General features: G+C 26.3%; 1 protein-coding gene across 2 annotated transcripts in view; it reads left to right on the top strand.

Annotated features, from left to right (window-relative positions):
- The window catches only part of LOC145840438 (uncharacterized), a 44,768-nt gene extending 26,478 nt beyond the window's left edge, over positions 1–18,290 (top strand). For both annotated transcript variants that reach the window (XM_082947700.1, XM_082947701.1), the window contains exons 10-21: positions 1,995–2,164; positions 2,704–2,802; positions 2,878–3,012; positions 4,384–4,601; positions 6,628–6,814; positions 12,573–12,674; positions 12,745–12,879; positions 14,499–14,663; positions 15,162–15,298; positions 16,433–16,595; positions 17,177–17,270; positions 17,367–18,290. In XM_082947700.1, coding sequence (XP_082803826.1) covers positions 1,995–2,164; positions 2,704–2,802; positions 2,878–3,012; positions 4,384–4,601; positions 6,628–6,814; positions 12,573–12,674; positions 12,745–12,879; positions 14,499–14,663; positions 15,162–15,298; positions 16,433–16,595; positions 17,177–17,270; positions 17,367–17,662 — 1,901 coding nt within the window. In that variant the 3' untranslated portion in view covers positions 17,663–18,290. The remainder of the gene's footprint in view (positions 1–1,994; positions 2,165–2,703; positions 2,803–2,877; positions 3,013–4,383; positions 4,602–6,627; positions 6,815–12,572; positions 12,675–12,744; positions 12,880–14,498; positions 14,664–15,161; positions 15,299–16,432; positions 16,596–17,176; positions 17,271–17,366) is intronic.
- The last annotated feature ends 706 nt before the right edge of the window (positions 18,291–18,996 follow it).

Raw genomic sequence — 18,996 nt, forward strand, 5'->3', positions numbered from 1 at the left:
TGATCTCTCTCGCAGTGATTTTTATACCGTTTTTGCGTTTTTTTTTGCGTTTTTTATACTCACTCCAGAGCGATATGTGCAGATATCGTTACAAAACACTAGTTTTTAAATTTTTGTCATAATTTTTTGTTTTAGTTAGTAAAATTCTTAAATATTGTTTTTTCTTATAATGTAAGGAACATTTCCTAAAATTTGAGGTCTCTAGCTCAAAAAATGAATGTGAAGATAGATTTTTAGTGATTTCTTAAATTTCCGAGAAAATTAACCCCAAAAACTTTGCGGTTCATACTTTTGTATCGAAAATGTTTTACAAAATTATCAATTTCTCAAATTTTAAATAAGATCTGTTAATTCTTTAAAAACTGGCTTGTAGTTTGTACTTGAAGCTTTCATATGAAAGCCAATGTTATTTTTATTAAAGAAAAATGTTGGACCACCCTTATGCCCTTAAATCAATTAATTAGATCAAACTTTATCATCAATTAAAAAATAAAGTATAAACCAGTGTTTATTAAAAAGAACTTATTTGCACAGTATTGTGCATAGAAATTAATTTTTTGGACAAACAAAATTTTGATGATTTATGAAATTTATTTAAAGCAGGGTTTCCCAAACTTATTTTCAAATGGCCCCCTTTAAAGAAATTAAAAAAGCTATGGCCCCCCTCAACAAGATTACTCGAAAAAATACAGTTAAAGGCACTTAAAACTTTTTATTTTTCTCTTCATTTGCAACTCAAGATTATCTAGTGTATGTTCCAAAATTTTTAAATCGCCTCCCCCCCCCTCTCGCCACTTTACTAGTTATTGCCTCTCGACCCACATATATCGCCCCCATGGGGCAATTTTACCTACTTTGGGAAACCCTACTCTACATCACAAACTCCAAAAAATCCAGTGTAAGTCTAATGATGACCTCATGGCCCCCTGTGTCTCCTTTACTGCTTATGGCCCACTTTAGGGGAAACCCTGATTTAAAGATTATTTTGTATAATTATTAAAAAAACTTTTAAAATAATTCAACAATTGAAAAAAAAATCATACAAGTTCATTGAGAAAGTTGAAAAATGATTGCACAAAAAGTGTAAGATACATTAATAAAATAGTCTTTCTAACCTTGTTGCATGGGAAACCTGTTGAACTTTCAAACTTTCATTGCTAGTATCTTAAAAGCTACTTTGTATTTAAAAAATCAGTAAAGAGCAACTTTTAGTTTAGTTATCAATGTAAATTAATGACTTAAATAAGACTTACTTAGTTTTGCCTTGTAGTGTATTTAATTTCTTGTTTAAAATAGAAAGGTTATAAGTTACTTTGTTCTAGTAAGCCCAAACTAGGTTAATAAATTAAAACTAAGATAACTAAATAACTAAATTAAAACTAGATTATCTATTACTTTAAAGATAATAATTTATAAAAGTATTTTTAGTTTTTAAATAATATTAATTAGTAAACTTTCAGATTTTGGCCTAAATCAATTTTTACCAAAATTTTTCGTGCTTGTTTTTCTAACCGTTAATACGTTTGCCACGCATCTAGATGAATTTAAGTATTTAATACTTTTTAATACTTTTGTTTAAATTTGTTGTAGTTTTACTTCATAGTATTGATAATATATTTGCTCTCTATTACTAAGCAAAAACACAGTAATATAAGGTATAACATGAAATGAATGTAGAAAAAACAAAAGGAATAATAATAAATATGAGAATGTTAGTTTAATTTAGTATTTAAATGTATTTGAAGATTAGTTAAAACGTAACCAGAGTATAGAATTACATAAACTGGTTCCTAAACTTGTAAAATTTTATGTTTTTACAAAAAAATTGTGAAGTACTACTATGTGAATATATATAGTATTTAATTTTGACTATAGATTAACAATGATATTTTCTTTTGAACAAAAAGTTTCATAGACTAAAATGTTATATTTATTTTTATTAAAATGATTTTATTAGTAAAGCGTTACAATATTAAGCAGTATTTATTTTATAGGCTTACAAATTTTTTTGGCTGATCGCTTGAAACAGGAAAACGATTTTCAACACGTTTGTTATAACAAGTCTGAAAAAGGTAAAATTTTAACCATAAAAAAAACTATTGAAAGTCTTCCTAAACCCTCTCTTGACGGAGCAAGCCCAAACTGTCTTGATAAGCAACTTACAGTAAGTAGAGTATTTAGTAGCCAAAAGTAATAAATATACTTAATTCAAAACAGTAATAAAAAAGAAATAATTTTTCATAGTTTTATTTTTTTTTACATTTATAAATAAATAAACTTCAGACCTGCGCTTATATAGTAAATATTTTTAAAGTATCAAAATATTTTTTTTAATTATTTTTTATTGTAAACCTATATTCTTGATAAAAAAGGCATTATGACACGTTTGTATGGTTATTTAAGTTTAACAACATTTCAAACTTGGAATTATTATTATTTCAAAAAATATTTTTGAAGTGATATTTTAGATTATTAATGCAAATTTGATTTTGTTAAAATAATGTTTTTATCACAACTTGTTTTATTTAATAATCTGAAGTGCCGATTTTTAAAAGCTTTGAAAACCAATTATTTAAGATACGTAAAGAAATCCACTTTAAATGTAAAAATATTATTAATCATAGGTCTACTAAATTAATATTTTTCAGTTTTGAAAAACGTGTTTTGAGTAATACTGACAAAAAGTTTAATTTTTTTTTAAAGATACTTGCAAATGCTTTGGGCAAACTGCAAGCTAGTGAAATTAGACTGCGCTCTACTTTTGATGATGAGATGAACAAAAAACTGACTGCTAAACTGAATGTAAGTTATTAAAAAAAAATCATCTAATCATACTGAAATTGAAATAAATATTTTTTTACAAACAACATTGTTTAGGTGTGTAAAGAAACTTTCGAAAAATGTCTGCAAAAAAACCACATTCAACTTATTGAAGAACTTACACTGAATGAAAATAACAAATATAAAAAACTTCGAGGTAGAGCTGTTTCTCAACAATCTGAAATGTTTAAGGTTTTTTCTTTGCTTTGCTATTAAAACAACAAATTATTTTAATCTTTTATATTGTTAATTGTTTTAACTCCTCTATATTTGTTTTTGTTGATTAAGCCGTTTTATTTGATTAAGCCGTTAATTAAACTTAAAATTTCTAGTCTTCCTTAAAAAGTGTTTAGTTGTATATTCCTTATTCATAATACCAGGAAGAAATACTTGACAACGTAGAACTAAATACTTGTCACTTGACAATGTACAACTTAATACTGGTCACTTGACAACATAGATATAATATTGAATTCTTTTGGTATAAAATCATCTTTAGTATAGATAGTTCGTAACAAGATCAATAAATTCCACACAGCTAACAGAATTTAAAAACTGAACAAACACAGCGAAAATTTTGAACAAAATCATTAAAAAACCTGGAGTTTAAACAATTTTTTATGTACAGTGATAAAATTGTGTTTAGGTTCGAAAAGTTTATCATGTAGATAACTTTTTATTTGTACCATTAAAATTTTATTAAAAAACATCATTTAAAGTAGCTTTTAATATTGGTATACAATTTAATACTAGCAACCCTGTATTGTAATAATGTTAAACACTAAAAAAACTGCACGTTTCGTTTAATTCTGACTTTTAGATGAAAAACTTGTAGAACATAATAAAAATTCTCTTAATAGGTTTTACTAATTGTCAATATATCTGAATTAAACAAATGAATGTATAAAAAAAGATTTATTAAATGTAGATATTATTAGCACGTGTTGTTAAAGTATAGGATATCCTAAAATATCAAATGTAAAAAAAGTTTTAGGTGTAAGTTATCGCTTTTTGATCATTCTAAAAAATATAAAGCTGTTTATTCATTTCACTGTTAACTGTTCAGAAATATTACATATACTTCTTAAATAGTATTTGAAGCTTTAGTTATAATGAGTATTTGGTTTTCATGCACAATCTTTTATTGACTTATGCGTATTAACATTTTATACGAAACTTTATTAATAGATAAGAATTTTACTATAGTTAAAATAAAAGAACAGTCTAACTTAAACTAAAGTGTTCTGTTTTTAAAAAGTTTGATTTTAAGTAAATTTTTTAAGGTCATAAGGATGGTCCAACATTTTTTTACAAAAGTTAAAATTTTTCTTAAAATAAATCTATAAGTTAGTTTTTATAGAATATAAAAATTTAAACTAATTTAAGGAAATTAATAAAATATTATTTAGTTTTGTATTTTAATGTTTTTCAAACACTTTATGACTAGTGGTTTTTACTAAACAAAAACAAGGTTTGTGTATATTTTAAATATTTATTGTAAAAAATAATAATCTTATTCAACTTTAGTTAAAGATAGCTTTCTAAATTTGCGCATTACAATAGAAAAGGTTTGACGTTGACACCGAATGGGAAAAATCAATAAAAAAGCTTATTTTCCACGATTTTCTAAAGCAAAAGACTTTTACCGAGTTGAAGCAGTTGACCCCTCAATTGTACGAAAAGAAAGAATTGACAGATCTCGACCACATCAGGCTGCAGCTCGTTCAAGTTGAAGAAAATGAAATCAGCGAGTTCGTTCAGGAACAGCAAATTAGCAAAGAGTCAGTTGTAATAATAATGAAGCTTAATTTAAAAAAAAACCTACTAAAAAAGGTCAAAAAACAAGACTAACTAATTAAACTTTTTTTTATAAAAAGTATATTCTAAAAAACGTTACATACAACATCAAAATTGCAAATAAAAACATTTCAAATTATTTTATACACGACTTTTATACACAAGCTTAATTAAAAAAAAACCTACTAAAAAAGGTCAAAAAACAAGACTAACTAATTAAACTTTTTTTTATAAAAAGTATATTCTAAAAAACGTTACATACAACATCAAAATTGCAAATAAAAACATTTCAAATTATTTTATACACGACTTATAAAAAGTAATTATTGTTTTTTTTATACATTTGTACTAAATTTTACGAAATTAGTCTTAAGGAGTTATTTAAAAATATTAGGTTATGACCATTTCTATCTGCTTCATAAAGTTTGAACCAACAATATTCTAAATAAACTATAAAAGTTTAATTATAAAAAAAAATGAAATTTTAGCATACAGACATTTAAGTGGCCATAGTTTTATGTTACTTATCCAAATTATTACCTAGTTTTAATTAGGTTTTCACAGATTTTTTTAACTATACAATACTGTATCAAGTCTTAAAAGTATAACAATTTAGAAAATTATTTTTAATCTAACAACTTGATTAAAAAATTGTATTTAGATAAAAAGTTAATAACAAGTGTCTAATAAATTTATATTTTAGAAATTTTATTTGTATTTATTTTGTATATTTTTTAATTCAAATGTTTTGCATTCATTAAGTGTAATAGTTGAAAACTTTTAGTTTAGTTTTAAGAAACTAAATATAGTTAGTTAGTCTTATTGTTATAGTAGTGTATGATAGTACCAGTGATATATGTGATTATAATCGAATGCTATACTTTTCTTGCTCCAGTAATTTTGCTGAATTATAAATACTTGGTTGCCCAACACTAAGATAGCTATACTGAATTTTGTTTTTTAAGCTTTCAAAAACATGGAAGATAGTTTCTGTTTTTGCATAATCTTTTGCCTCAATTATTGACTCTGTGACGACTAAAATATATAACTATACATATTTGAATAAAAGAACATTTTCAAAGTTTTTAATTTATTTCAAGGTTATTTAGGGCAGTTTATAGTCACTTCAGCTTTTTTTGCCTCAAAAATTAAAAAAAGCTTTAAAAAGATTAAGCTTAACTTTTAACTCTAAGTAATTTTTGAATCAAGTTATTCTAGTATGCTGTATTAAAATATGTTTTTCTCAAATATGAGAACTCCCTTATTGGATAAGATATATTTTATTTATATTAGAAAAAAAAGTCCTTCTTAAAAGTAAGATTTAAACATTGAAGACTTGCCTTTTGATAGTATTGATAGCGATAGTTTTTACATTTCGAAAATTAGTATAAAAAAATAGTACTTGCTTTATTAAAATTGTATATAAGTGAATCATACTAAAAACGACTTAAACTATAGTTTAAAGCAGAGTTTCCTAAACTTTTTTTCAAATAGCCCCCTTTAAAGAAATAAAAAAAGCTATTGCCCCCCTCAACAAGATTTCTCAAAAAAATACCGTTAAAGGCACCTAAAACTTTTTATTTTTCTCTTCATTTGCAACTCAAGATTATCTAGTGTATTTTCCAAAATTTTTAAATTGCCCCCCCTCCCCCCTTCGCCTCTTTACTAGTTATTGCCTCCCGACCTACTAATATCGCCCCCATGGGGCAATTTTACCTACTTTGGGGAAACCCTACTCTACATCACCACCTCCAAAATATCCAGTGTAAGTTTCAAATGATGACCTCATGGCCCCCCTGTGTCTCCTTTACTGCTTATGCCCCCCCCCCCCCCCTTGGCCCATTTGCTGCTTATGGCCCACTTTGGGGGAAACCCTGGTTTAAAGTCTAAAAACAGAGTTTTACATATATTGTATAAACTTAAATTCATCTAAAAAAGTTATTAAGTATAAAAAGTTAAATTTTACCTTTTTTGCTTTAATACTTTATAAAAGTTACTAATTTTATACAGTGCGGTTGATGCAGTAATGGAAAAAAATAGTGTATTGGCCCTCATGTGCTGTAACAATGGTTTAATTGTGACATCACTTTGCATGTTAATGAATGATGGGTATCTTGGATTTAAAAAAACGTACGTCACTGGAACAAATGACGCAATCAACAAGCGTCATTTCAATAAACAAGCTTACGAAGAACTTGTACGTTTTTTTGTTTTGTGGTTTTGTAAAATGAATTAAAAATTCAAAGACACAGTTCTTGATTTTAGAACACTTTTATAAAAATAAGAAATAACAGTTATGAGTTGCAATGAAACAAAAGTATTTTATGTGTAAGTAAATAGTTTTTAATAGTCAAATATACAGATTTTGTAAGTTTTTTTTTTAATTTTTCACTTTGTTTTCGTTTGCTTCTTGTCAAGAATGTAAGAATCTTGAAAGAAAAATTTCATGTCTTTTCTCCTTGCCTTCTGGAGTGTGGTTTAAAAACGGTTATCTTGCTCATACTTATCAAGGTAACTTATCAAATGTTTTCAAAAGACAAGAGCCTCAACTGCCTAAAATGATTGGAAGCGTCCCTTATGCATTCAGCCCTTTTAGTGATTCTATGAAAATTTTCTAAAGAAATTTAAGGAAGTATGTGTTAGGCTATTGTTTCAGTTAGTGTTTCTAAAAACTTTAATTTATACTTATGGGATGTTTACATTGAAAATTTTGATTAAATAATCAACATTTTGTATAAGTTTTGGCCTAGCTACATAAATTAAGTGTGTATATTATAATAGTTTATGTATTCTTTTTTTATTGTTTTATTGGCAGGTTTAAATCATTCTTGTATTAGTTAAATAAACTTTTATAAAGAAGGGTACTTTTCAATTATTAATATGTTATTCAACATAAAGATATGATAAGAAAAGTATTTTGAAGTAAATTTTAGTAATCTAGTTAATGATATAAAACTTTTATTTTAAAAAGCACATTTAAAGTAATAACAAGAGTTTATGCTGTAATATTTTCAATACATATTTTTTAGTTTCAGTTGGCCATTCAAATTAAGTTGTTTTTTTAAATATTGTTTTAGCTGCTTCTTAACCGAATTGGTCTATGTCAGGGGTCGGCAGGTACTCGCGGGCTAAATTTCAAATTTGAAAAATCTTCGCGGGCCGCAGTTTTAGTTTTTATTAAATTTATTTAGTTTTAATTATTGTGATACATTAGTCAGTCTGAGTTACGAATATACATATAGAGCTCATTATTGATAGGTGAAATTGCGATTTTGTCTTAGTGCACTCACTATCAGTCTAAAAAACTAAAATTTTATGCTTAGTAGTACTGCTACTTAACTATCACCTAGCACCAAAACAAACGAGCTTATAAAGTAATATTAGGCAACTTTTATCGACTGTACTTATCAATCTTTGAACAGCTTTTTTCCGGTGCATAACTTATTTAAAAATATAACAAAAAAGTATAACATTTATTTAAAAAGTCTAGTCTGGTATACAAACTTTTTCTACTTACATAAACTAGGCCTTAAAGATCGAATGCATAAGGCTTCCAGAATATGTAGCTGAAAAGAGTTCTCCGCTCTGTTTATGACTAAAAAGTTCTCTTTTTTATAGTTTTTTAGAACACCCCGGATTGTCCAACAAATGTTGCCCAATCGCCGAGAAGTATTTTTTTGTTGGTTTCTCCGAACGACCACCAAACCAACTTTTCAAGATTTTCGGAAGATGCTGATCGATTCTTACATGAAACCTTTGAGATGTATTGTCCACGTAGTCACTACCACAGTGACAACTAAATTTATATATGATGTTACTTTTTTAAGTCCTTATATTAAGTAATTTTAAAGAACAGTAACCTCTCGCATCTTTACGCACTCGTGACGTTACGCACTCTCGTTTAGTTACGCATTTTAGAATTCTAAAAATTCAAAAACTACAATTTTATTTTTTTTTAATATCGCACAAATTAGGTTTATTGTATGTTTTTAATTTAAAATATGTTTTCAAATGCTAACTCACCTCTCTATATCTTTAGACTTTGTAGACTTATGTTCCTTGACTAATTGATAAACATTTAGTTAATTTCTAAAAAAAGAAATCTAATGAAACTTCCTAGCAAAAAGTAGCAGTGATACTTAATAATTATAGAGCTTACACTTAACACAAATCTCAATGGTTTTTTTTAAATTACATGTCGCTAATTTTCATTTGACGTTTTTTTTTATTTTAAGATCTTCCGTAAAACTTGCTTTTCACCTCAAGCGTTGAAATTTTTTGCATGTTGCCTTCAATTCTTCATATTGCTCACCAGCACCAGTTACAGCTTTGGAAGAACACAACTGCGCTTTAAAACTGATGGTCTTTATTAACATTGGTTTAAACCCTCGAATTCAAATTCTTCTACTTGCTCTGAAAAATATTCTTCATCAGTTTCAAAATGATCCTTTGAAGTTCAAGGCATCTTTGTGGAATCAATTTCACTTCACTGTTTGCCGCTTCAACTTCATCTAAAATACTTTCTGAAAACTTTTCAGTTGTTTTATTGCTAATTGTAACACAATTGTTTATACCTTTTTACCATTTCTTAATTGTAAAAAATTGCTAAATTTTAAATTAAATTTGCCAAGTAGAATAGAGTATAAATGTTAAGTATCAAATAAGTCACATTTAAATAAAGATAAAGATAAAATCTACTTATTATTAAATTGGTAAAATTTTTTTACAAGTACTATTATTTTACTTAAATTTAAATCTTTTTTTTTTAATATATGTATAGTTTTATCTTTAGTTTTCATATCTATAAATAAAGTAAATAAATTTTTAAAAGTGGAAAAGTCCCTAGTCTGCTTTTAACTAGAAGCAATATCAAAAACAGCCATAAGAGTAAGTATATTTGGTACCTCTCGTATCTTTACGACCTCTCGTATCTTGACGCATTTTTTCGGTGGACCCAATGTGCGTAAATAAGCAAGAGGTTACTGTAATTACTTTCCCGTTAAAATTTTATTTAAGTGTAGTTTTATTTTCATTTTTATCGCTGGTTTATTTTAGTTTGATTCTAATCTAACGAGTTTTATAAGTACAGCAAAGTTCTATAGTATAAGCTTTTAGTTAGTTATAACATTCGATTATTACGTCATTTTATACTTTAAAACTTTATTCAACAGTATAATTTTATTTGAATTTCAATTCAGTTTAACTTAGTAAGATACAATTTCTGATGAGCCTCTTATTACGAAAGTACTCAAATAAATTTAAGAAAAATGTAATGTGTTTTGTTATATTTTTAAATAACTATCAATCTCTATTTAATAAATCTTTTTATAACTTGAATATAACACTTTCTTACTTATGCTAAAGTGTCTAATATTTCTTCTATCTTTCAAATCAATAAACTAAAAATATTTGCTTTTACTAAAACAACAGTAGGCGAACTTCAAAAATTTACGTTTAAACTTTTCAGTAAGCTGTTTATATTTCAAACATAGCCACATTTTGGGACAAGAAAGTTAGCCTTAAGTAATCTAACTTGAATACTTTAAAAATGAAAATGTAGTTCATAAAGGCTAATTAAAATGAATAATGCTAATCAAGTACTAATACCACTATTGTTATTGTGATTACAAAAGTACTTAACTACTTGGCTAGAAGATACTAAAATTTATAAAACTTTTTCAAACTAAGGAATACTAATCAATTTAAAATTACCTTAAATCTTTCCTTCCAGCACAGTATATTTTTCTCTATTGGATTTCTTTTTCTTAATCGTAATTAATTATTTTGGAAGTTGTACTTCTAAAATTATAAAAGAAATCTGCAATACTTTTGCTTAAAAACCTACAAATAGTTTCAAAAGATAATTTTCAAGTAGATATTATAATTATGAACAGAGCATTTTTAGTTTAGTATAAAAACAGGGTTGCCACTCGGTCAGGAAAAGTCAGGAAATCAGGAAAAGTCAGGAAAAATTTAAAAAAATCACAAAAGTCAGGAAAAGTCAGGAAAAAATGGGGGGTTTTGAAAAAAAGTCAGGAAAAGTCAGGAAATTTGATAAAATTTAAAAAAGAAAGTCAGATTTTGTCAGTTTAAATTTACAAAATTCCTTGTTTTCCAAAGCGTTCAAATGGTAAAAGTCCTTTAAAGTCAGTAAAAAAATTCCAAAATTTTCCTAGAAATTTACAAAAATATTTAATTTTATTTCCAATGCCATCATCTGGTATAAATTAGAAAAGTATCCTTTATAAAACTGCAATAATTTTCTATTAACATATTAAACAAGTACCCTACTTGAACAAGCAGATTTTGTAAGCTTTTTAGTATTGATGATCTGTAGCAAGGACACTTCCATAGTGAAACTGTGGTATATACACAAAAGTTTATCTAGCATAATTTTAGAATCAAAGTGTTTTTTGTTTAAGTAAATAATTGAGTTCTTTATAACTAAGCAGTTAGTTTAGTATTTTATGTAACAAGTTAATGTGTTACTTTACATCTTTATATTTTTTTCAAAAATATAAAGATGACAAAGTTTCTTTATATGTTGTTAGTTTACCTAGATACATTCATGCTAGTAAATGCTAAAAATTTGTGTCTTTTTTCAGACAAGCTGTGTTTTTAAGGTAATAATACAAGTATTTTGCTGATAGAGCTGTTTATTACAAACATCAATCATACACAGATGGTTTAAGTGATGTACTGGAAGTTTGATGATAGAATTCAGCAAAAAACTGTTGTTTTTAACCTGTATTAAAACTAGATTGAAAGCTTTATATAGTTTCAAGTGTTAGATTATGTATTTTAGAATAAGTTTAATTTAAGAGTTTGATTTAGAAAAGTCAGGAAAATTTTGGTAAAAAGTCAGGAAAAATCAGGAAATTTTTCTCATCTAGATGAGTGGCAACCATGTAAAAAAGTGAAACCATATAATATAGTGACGTACCAATCATCTTTAATTTTAAGTATAAAATAATAACATTTTATAGCACTTGTATTAGCTTTCTTGAGATAGAGTAACTTTTTTACGTACTAATTGAAATTTAAAAAGTAAGGTTTAAATAAAAAAGGAGAACTCAAATTATTTTGGAAAAATTAAGTTTCTTAATCGTAATTAATTATTTTCGAAGTTGTACTTCTAAAATTATATTTTCTTAATCGTAATTAATTATTTTGGAAGTTGTACCTTTAAAATTATATTTTTTTAATCGTAATTAATTATTTTGGAAGTAGTACTTCTAAAATTATATTTTTTTCTTAATTTTTCCAAAATAATTTAAGTTCTTCTTTTTTATTTAAACCTTACTTTTAAAATTTCAATTAGTACGTAAAAAAGTTACTTTATCTCAAGTGCTATAAAATACGTTTTCACTTTTTTATACTAAACTAAAAATGCTCTGTTCATAATTATAATATCTACTTGAAAATGATTTTTTGAAACTAGTTGTAGATTTTTAAGCAAAAGTATAGCAGATTTCAAAATAAGGAACTTATATAAACTAGCTTTAGAATTTCAATATAGATGTTTTAATCTAGAATGCTTTTCAAAAATAGAAAACTAATTTAAAGTATTCTATTTCTTCAAAAATTTTACTAACCTAAATATTTTACAACCATATTTAGTATAAAACTAGTACAAAAATGTAATAATATAAAATACAATTGTTAAATTTACTAATAATGAATCACTTGCACACAACAAAAATGTTAAAAAATACTTTAACCAAAATAAACAACTTAGAATACAATTTTTAGCGTGCAACGTCAACATGCTCGCGGGCCACAAAATTATCTTTCGCGTGCTGCATACCACTAAAAATAAAAACATGCGGGCCGCAGTTTTGCTCTTTGAAGGCCGTAGTTGGTCCGTGGGCCACGTGTTTCCGATTTTTTGTCTATGTGCAGATTGTTGTTTGTTTCATATTAAAATTATTTTTAACTTAAACTTTTTTACACAGAAACATGCTCTCAATGCGATTACCCAGGCTCATGTGCTAGGATTTGATGACATTTACATATTTTCACTTCAAGCGTATTGGGAACACTCCAAGCACCTTCGCGTAAGTTTGGAGCTATTGTACAATATTTAACGTACAATTTTTTTTGTTAAGTAGTTTTATATAAAAACAGCACAAATACATATCGCATGAAATAACCAACGAAGAAAAAGTGAAGCTTTTGTTGAACATGAATGCAAACGAGGAGGAGGAGGAAGAAGACGATGAGAGCGATGAAGAGTTCCTAGACAGCATGGAAATTGTAAAAGTCAGTTTTCAAAAATACATGTCCTTTTGATTTCTTTGGAGAAATTGTTTTTTTTCTCTTGTGAAAACTAGTTGTTTTGTATTGAAATGTTTAAACATAAATTTAAGCAAGTTTAACAAGAATTTAACTTATTTTAAAGTTATACAGTTTCTTATTTATAGTTCTCATTCAAAAATTCTGATTACTGAAATTACTGTTCAAAAGTATAGGTTTAATCGTTTGCTAACAAAAGATCTTAGTGAAATAACTTCACTGGAATATAAATAAAAACCAGTTGTACTGTAATCTTCCTTTATTGTACCAACATATGTTTCTGTGTGTTAACGAATAAACACACTTCAACTGGGTTCTGTAAAAAAAATCAATCAATGAACACATGTAAAAAATTAATGAAAACATGTATACACCTACTTTATTCTATGCTTCTAAACTTTCATTACAGTAATTATTTTTTTACAGAACCCAGTTGAAGTATGTTGATTACTGAAATAGTTACTTAATTCAGGGTTACCAAAAAAACCTGGAATTCTGGAAAAACCTGGAGTTTGACAACTTAGGCAAAAAAAAGCCTAGAATTTGATAAAATTTGAAAAATAAAAACAGAAAAAACTAGAGTTTTTAACTAAAATCACTAAAAAACATGGAAGAACCTGAAATTTTAAACAATTTTGATATGTAAAATGATGAAATTTCGGTTAGGTACAAAAATTGTTCATAAAAATTTTGTTTATGTAGCATTTAGTACTTTATTTTTGTATAAAACACACTTTAAGTAACATTACAGTCTTTTTTCATTTCAAGACAGCAAATTACCTTCTATGACTTTCATATGTTTTTTTTTAATTTTATGCACACAAGTGCTCTTTGAGAAAAACTTAATTTGCAAAAAAAAAGTATATAAGAAATAAAAGTAAAAGCTAAAGTAATAAAAACTAAAAATAAAAAACTATTTATTATTTTTTAAAGTTAATAAGTTGTTGCTTAAAACTTAGGGATTAAACAAATTTTTAAATATTTAGTCTTGTTTCGTCTTTTTTTCTTTACATAAGGCACCTATTGAAGTCAGCAAATTTTATTTCTTATAGTTCATAAACTGTTTACAATTTTTTTAAGCGCTGTATATATCTATTGGTATCTTAGTCATCTGCGAAATACCAATTTGTAATATTAAAGTGTTTTAGTCTTACTAAAAAGCTACTATAGATTATGTATAATATCTCTCACTTGAAAGCATTATATTATAGCTCATTTTAACAAAACATGCCTATCTATATTTTCTAAGTTATACTCATCGCTTCGTTTTTTTTCAGCTCTTTTGGATCTAAAGAGTAGTTTTTCAGCTAAACGTCCTCATACAAATAAAGTAAACATCAAACTTGTGTAAATTAAATTGTTTTACCTACTGCCTTAAAGCAAGTATTTTTTATTGATACTCAATGATTTTTAAGTTTAAGTTGAGTAATTATTACAAAACTCATAAAAACATCATGGCAGGCAAAAAAGACACTACTTGTTCAAAATTGTTTGTCACTGAGAACTGTGATCACTAAATATCTATACTGGTGAGTACAAAAAATAAGAATTCTACCTATTGATTAATTTATACTTATCTTAATTAGAGAGCGTTTTTGAAAAAAATATGCGAATTGAAAGACAAGTCAGATGAAAGTCCAAGTAAAAGGGAAAATGCCAACGCGAGATACAGACAAGTCATGATGGACCACAAGGACAAAATTGAAAGGGAAAAATTTAGAATTGAGCGAGAGCAGGACTTCAAGATTCAGGTTTGGCAAATTCGAATTTAAAAACTAAACTAGTTAATGTCTTATTTATTTAAAAATAAATAAAGTTATAACTCCTTTTAGGTGAGTGTACTTTTTTACAAGCTGCTGGGTTGCCAAAAAACTGGAATTTGACAATTAAGGCTAAAAAAACCTGGAAATACCTGGAATTTGAGACATTAAAAATAAAAAACTGTTATAAATCGCAGTAAAATATACACTTTAAAATTAGTTTGTACAACAAGTAGTAACTGATTTTTAAAATTGTTGGGGTGGATTTTAGGAAAATACGATTAAAAATCATATGAAAATAGTTTTGATATAACTCTTAGTAAATTAGTTTGAAAAAATATGTTTGCATCAAAAAGTCTTCTTTTTTTAGACATGTCTGTTTTGTTCTTTGTACATAGTAGCAAAAATAAGACTCTTGATTTTAAAATGTAATTATATGTTTACAGATAAATGTACTAATTTATTACATCTTAAAAATGATATTTGCAGGTATTAAGAGATGAAAGAAAACGAAGAGAGTCTGATGAAAACAAATCTAAAACGGATTTTAAAAAGGAAGAAAAGACGGAAACCATTAGAAAAATTTTAAGCAACCTTCAGTTAAAAAATGGTCATATTAGTGACAAGTCGGTATTTCTTATTGAGTTAAAAACTTATTTTAACTTTTGGATTTGTTTATTTAGGCTTATAACTTTCTGTCTTTTTATAGTATTAGTCGGTTATTTGATGAAACATAATAAAAATTTCTAACTTCTTTACAGTACTTTAAAAATAAATTGAAATATCAAATATTTTGAAAGTGCGCACTAATTTTATGAGTTGCATTTTGCTTTGAACTTAGATATTATATGATGTTTATCTAATATAAAGCATATATTTTTCTATGTTTTTTGATTAATACCTTTACTAAGTAGTTATAAATAATTGATTAAAACTAAAAACTAAAACACGATAAATTAGTCATAAAGTATTATGTTTTAAACTATAGATATCAAGTTTTTCGATCATATACTTTTTTCGTGCACAATAGGGTGCATCTGTTTTCCGACCTTGGAATTTCGCAAAGTTATTTTTTTATAGGTGGTAAATCGCATAAATAGATAGCACAAAAAAAAGCTTCCTAGCTATAAGCCTGTTAGAGTTGAACACTTTTGAAAATTTTGTATTATGTTGGTATATTAAAAAAGGCAAAAAAAGCCTATTTCACTAAAAATCTATCTTCTGCTACGTTTTTTGAAACAATTACCTCAAACGTTTAGGAAATGTATATTGTCATATTTAGAAAATTCTGTAGTAACAAATTCTAAGAAAATAGATAATAGAAAAATTATTAAAATTATAAAAATAAAAAACTGATTTTTTTTTTCGCGTAAAATTTTTATTATTTTTTAAATTTTGTAACTAAAGAATTTTTTAAGTATGGCAAGGAACATTCCCTTAAAGTTTGAGGTAATTATCTCCAAAACCGTAGCAGAAGATAGATTTTTAGTGAAATAGGCTTTTTTTGCCTTTTTTAATATACCAACTTAATACAAAAATTTCAAAAGTTTTTAGCTCTAACAGGCTTATAGCTAGGAAGCTTTTTTTTCTACTATCTGTTTATGTGATTTACCACCTATAAAAAATTAATTTTGCGAAATACCAAAATTTTCATTTTTCATGGGCAACAGATGCACCCTAGCGCACAACTTTTAAAACCTTATGAGCATTTGTAAGAAATATTAGATTTGAAGATTTTATTAAGATATTGAAACTAAAAGGTCAAAAGAAGACGAATATGTTGAGAATGCTCGCAAGTTATTTTTGGAAAATGATCCCGAAGAAATAGAAGAGATGAAAATGCTAAAAAGCGAAAACCAGTTTGAAAGTGAAGTTTACAAAATTCAAAATTGTTATGATAAAATGCTGGAAAATATCATGCATGTGAGATTTTTATATATTCTTAGCATAAAAAAATGTACTAGTGTTTTAGTTATGTGGGTTCTTAAATTGATTAAAGTATAAAATAAAAAGATTGAAATTAAAAAGTAAAGCCACTAAATACTCAGTAGATACAAATTTTTTACAGAAGGTTGAATGTTACAGAAAAAATAACTTATTCTTTTAAATTGATCTTACAAAAAGTAAAAAATGAATAGTTTCATATTCGTTGTTTAAAAAAAAAGTTATATTAGAAATTTAGTTCTCACAGATGTATAAAGACATTTTTTGGATTAAATATCAATCAAAAAACTAATCCAATAGATACTGTTCTTTTTTTAAAGAACTTTTACTAAAACTTGAAAAAGAACTTAATAACTTTTAATAAAAAAAGAATAATAAAAAGAACTTTACAGGTCTTGTAAAGAATAAAAAACTTAATAATTTTAACGTCCGCAAAATAATATTAAAGTATGTTTTAAAAAAGGTTTATTTGAACAAAAGACAAAGTTTTTACCAATAGTTAAAAAAAAGTTAAGTGGTAAATTTTAATTTTCAAGTAGTGCACATTTACTAAATTACAGGATTTGGACAAACAACTTATTTGCAACATGTGTGACATATTCGGCGTTACAAAAGCTCAGTACTTGCAAATTGTCCGCACAACTCTAGAGCAAAGTAAGCATTATCTCAATTTTTTTTCAACAAGAAATATTCTGTTAGCATTTTTTAATTAAAAAAACAATGTAGTGAGATTTCAAAAAAAATGATCAGGTGGTGAGGATGCCAGCGACATAAAAAAGTTCGAGAAAGACATGTCGAAAGTGTGGTCGAGGTGCCTGATGACTAACAAGAAGTCGCGACGACCTCGCAAAAATACCAACTTGACAGCTGAAAACAACCAGCAGTCGAGCCAACCTTCGAGCGACCGGCAAAAGCTGGCCCACAGCCGCCTGCACGAAAATCCCCGGCTGAATCGGCCGACGAAGGGTGTCAGGGCCATGCCGAAAAAAAGGGGCCGTCAGAACGCCTCGCGGGGAGGTCAGAACTCGGCGAACGGTCAAAACTGAGTCGCTTGAAACACGAGAAAAATTCCATTACACAAGTTCATGCTAGGCCAATTTTTTATCGTTGGAATATAGATACAGGAAATTAAGTTTTAGTTTTGCACCTGCTTATAAAAAACCAATTGTGAAATTTTATTGAAAACCTTTTAAAATTAAACAATAATGTTAAATCAATTTTTATGATCAAAAATTTTTAGTTTTTCAGTATAATTTTTACCCTTATTTTTGTTTAATAAATTTTGTTTGGTGGTGTTTATTATTGCAGTAGTTTGGAATGTTTAAGAGTACTTTTGTTAATAACTTTTTAAGACACTTTTTAAAAAATTAAAGATAACATATTATTTGGTTCAAAATGTTACAGCAATAAGTAATTAAAATTTTATACTTAAGAAGGCGTGTTTAGTTTATATTAAATATAGTGTCAAAACTAGAAAGTAGATCTTTTTTCAGTAGGTTAACAGTATTTTTAGTTTTATAGATGCTTTGCTATGAGGTATAATAAAATGACAAAATTTAGAAAGCTTTATTTTATTATAAGCTAAAATGCTTTTAAATCAAAAATTAGTAATAACACAAAATGCTATGTTTTAAACCTTTTTATTATCTATCTTACAAAAACTTTAAAATTTCTCGAAGCAGCTTTACGAAAGTACAAAATGTTTCCAATAAAATTTAATTTTGGAAAAAATCACTTACTTTAACAGTTGAGATTTTTTATATTTGTTAAAACCGTAGTGTTTTTTTTATTGTCTTTTTATTACGATAAAAATAAAATAAATGGTGGTTCGTAATAATAACGTCGTATCTATACTATTATATTGTTTTGATAAAAAAAAAATTTCTAAGTTTATTAAACAAAATTTTGACTTAATTACACTATGTATTTGACATCTTAAACAAAATTATAAAAAAAAACTTTTGTTTTATTAAAAACAATTTCTAATGGCATATTTCACAACAGTGTATAAATTAACACTCCTAAAACTTACTTTTCAAGAAAAATTGAAAAAAAAGTATTTTATGATGAATTACTTTTGGTTATTTAAAATAAAAACTTAACTGTGAATTTATGACATTCTTACAAAAATAAATTGAAGTATATAATGTTTCAATGAATTTTAGTTTAAACATTGCATGAGTATTTTCAAATGCACAATTTGATGATGTGGGTGTAAAATTACTCACGAAATTAAAACCTAATGTAGACTAAGGATGCTTTCAACAATTAAGGTATGTCCATTAAAGAAGCTTTAGTTGCAAGAACTTTAGTTTTTGTTCATTTGATTTCGAACTTGACTTAGTAATTTTAGACGAAAGAGAAAGAAATTCTTGTATAT

This window comes from Thalia democratica, chromosome 7 (genome assembly GCF_965202585.1).
Source record: "Thalia democratica chromosome 7, ktThaDemo2.hap1.1, whole genome shotgun sequence".
Taxonomy (NCBI): domain Eukaryota; kingdom Metazoa; phylum Chordata; class Thaliacea; order Salpida; family Salpidae; genus Thalia; species Thalia democratica.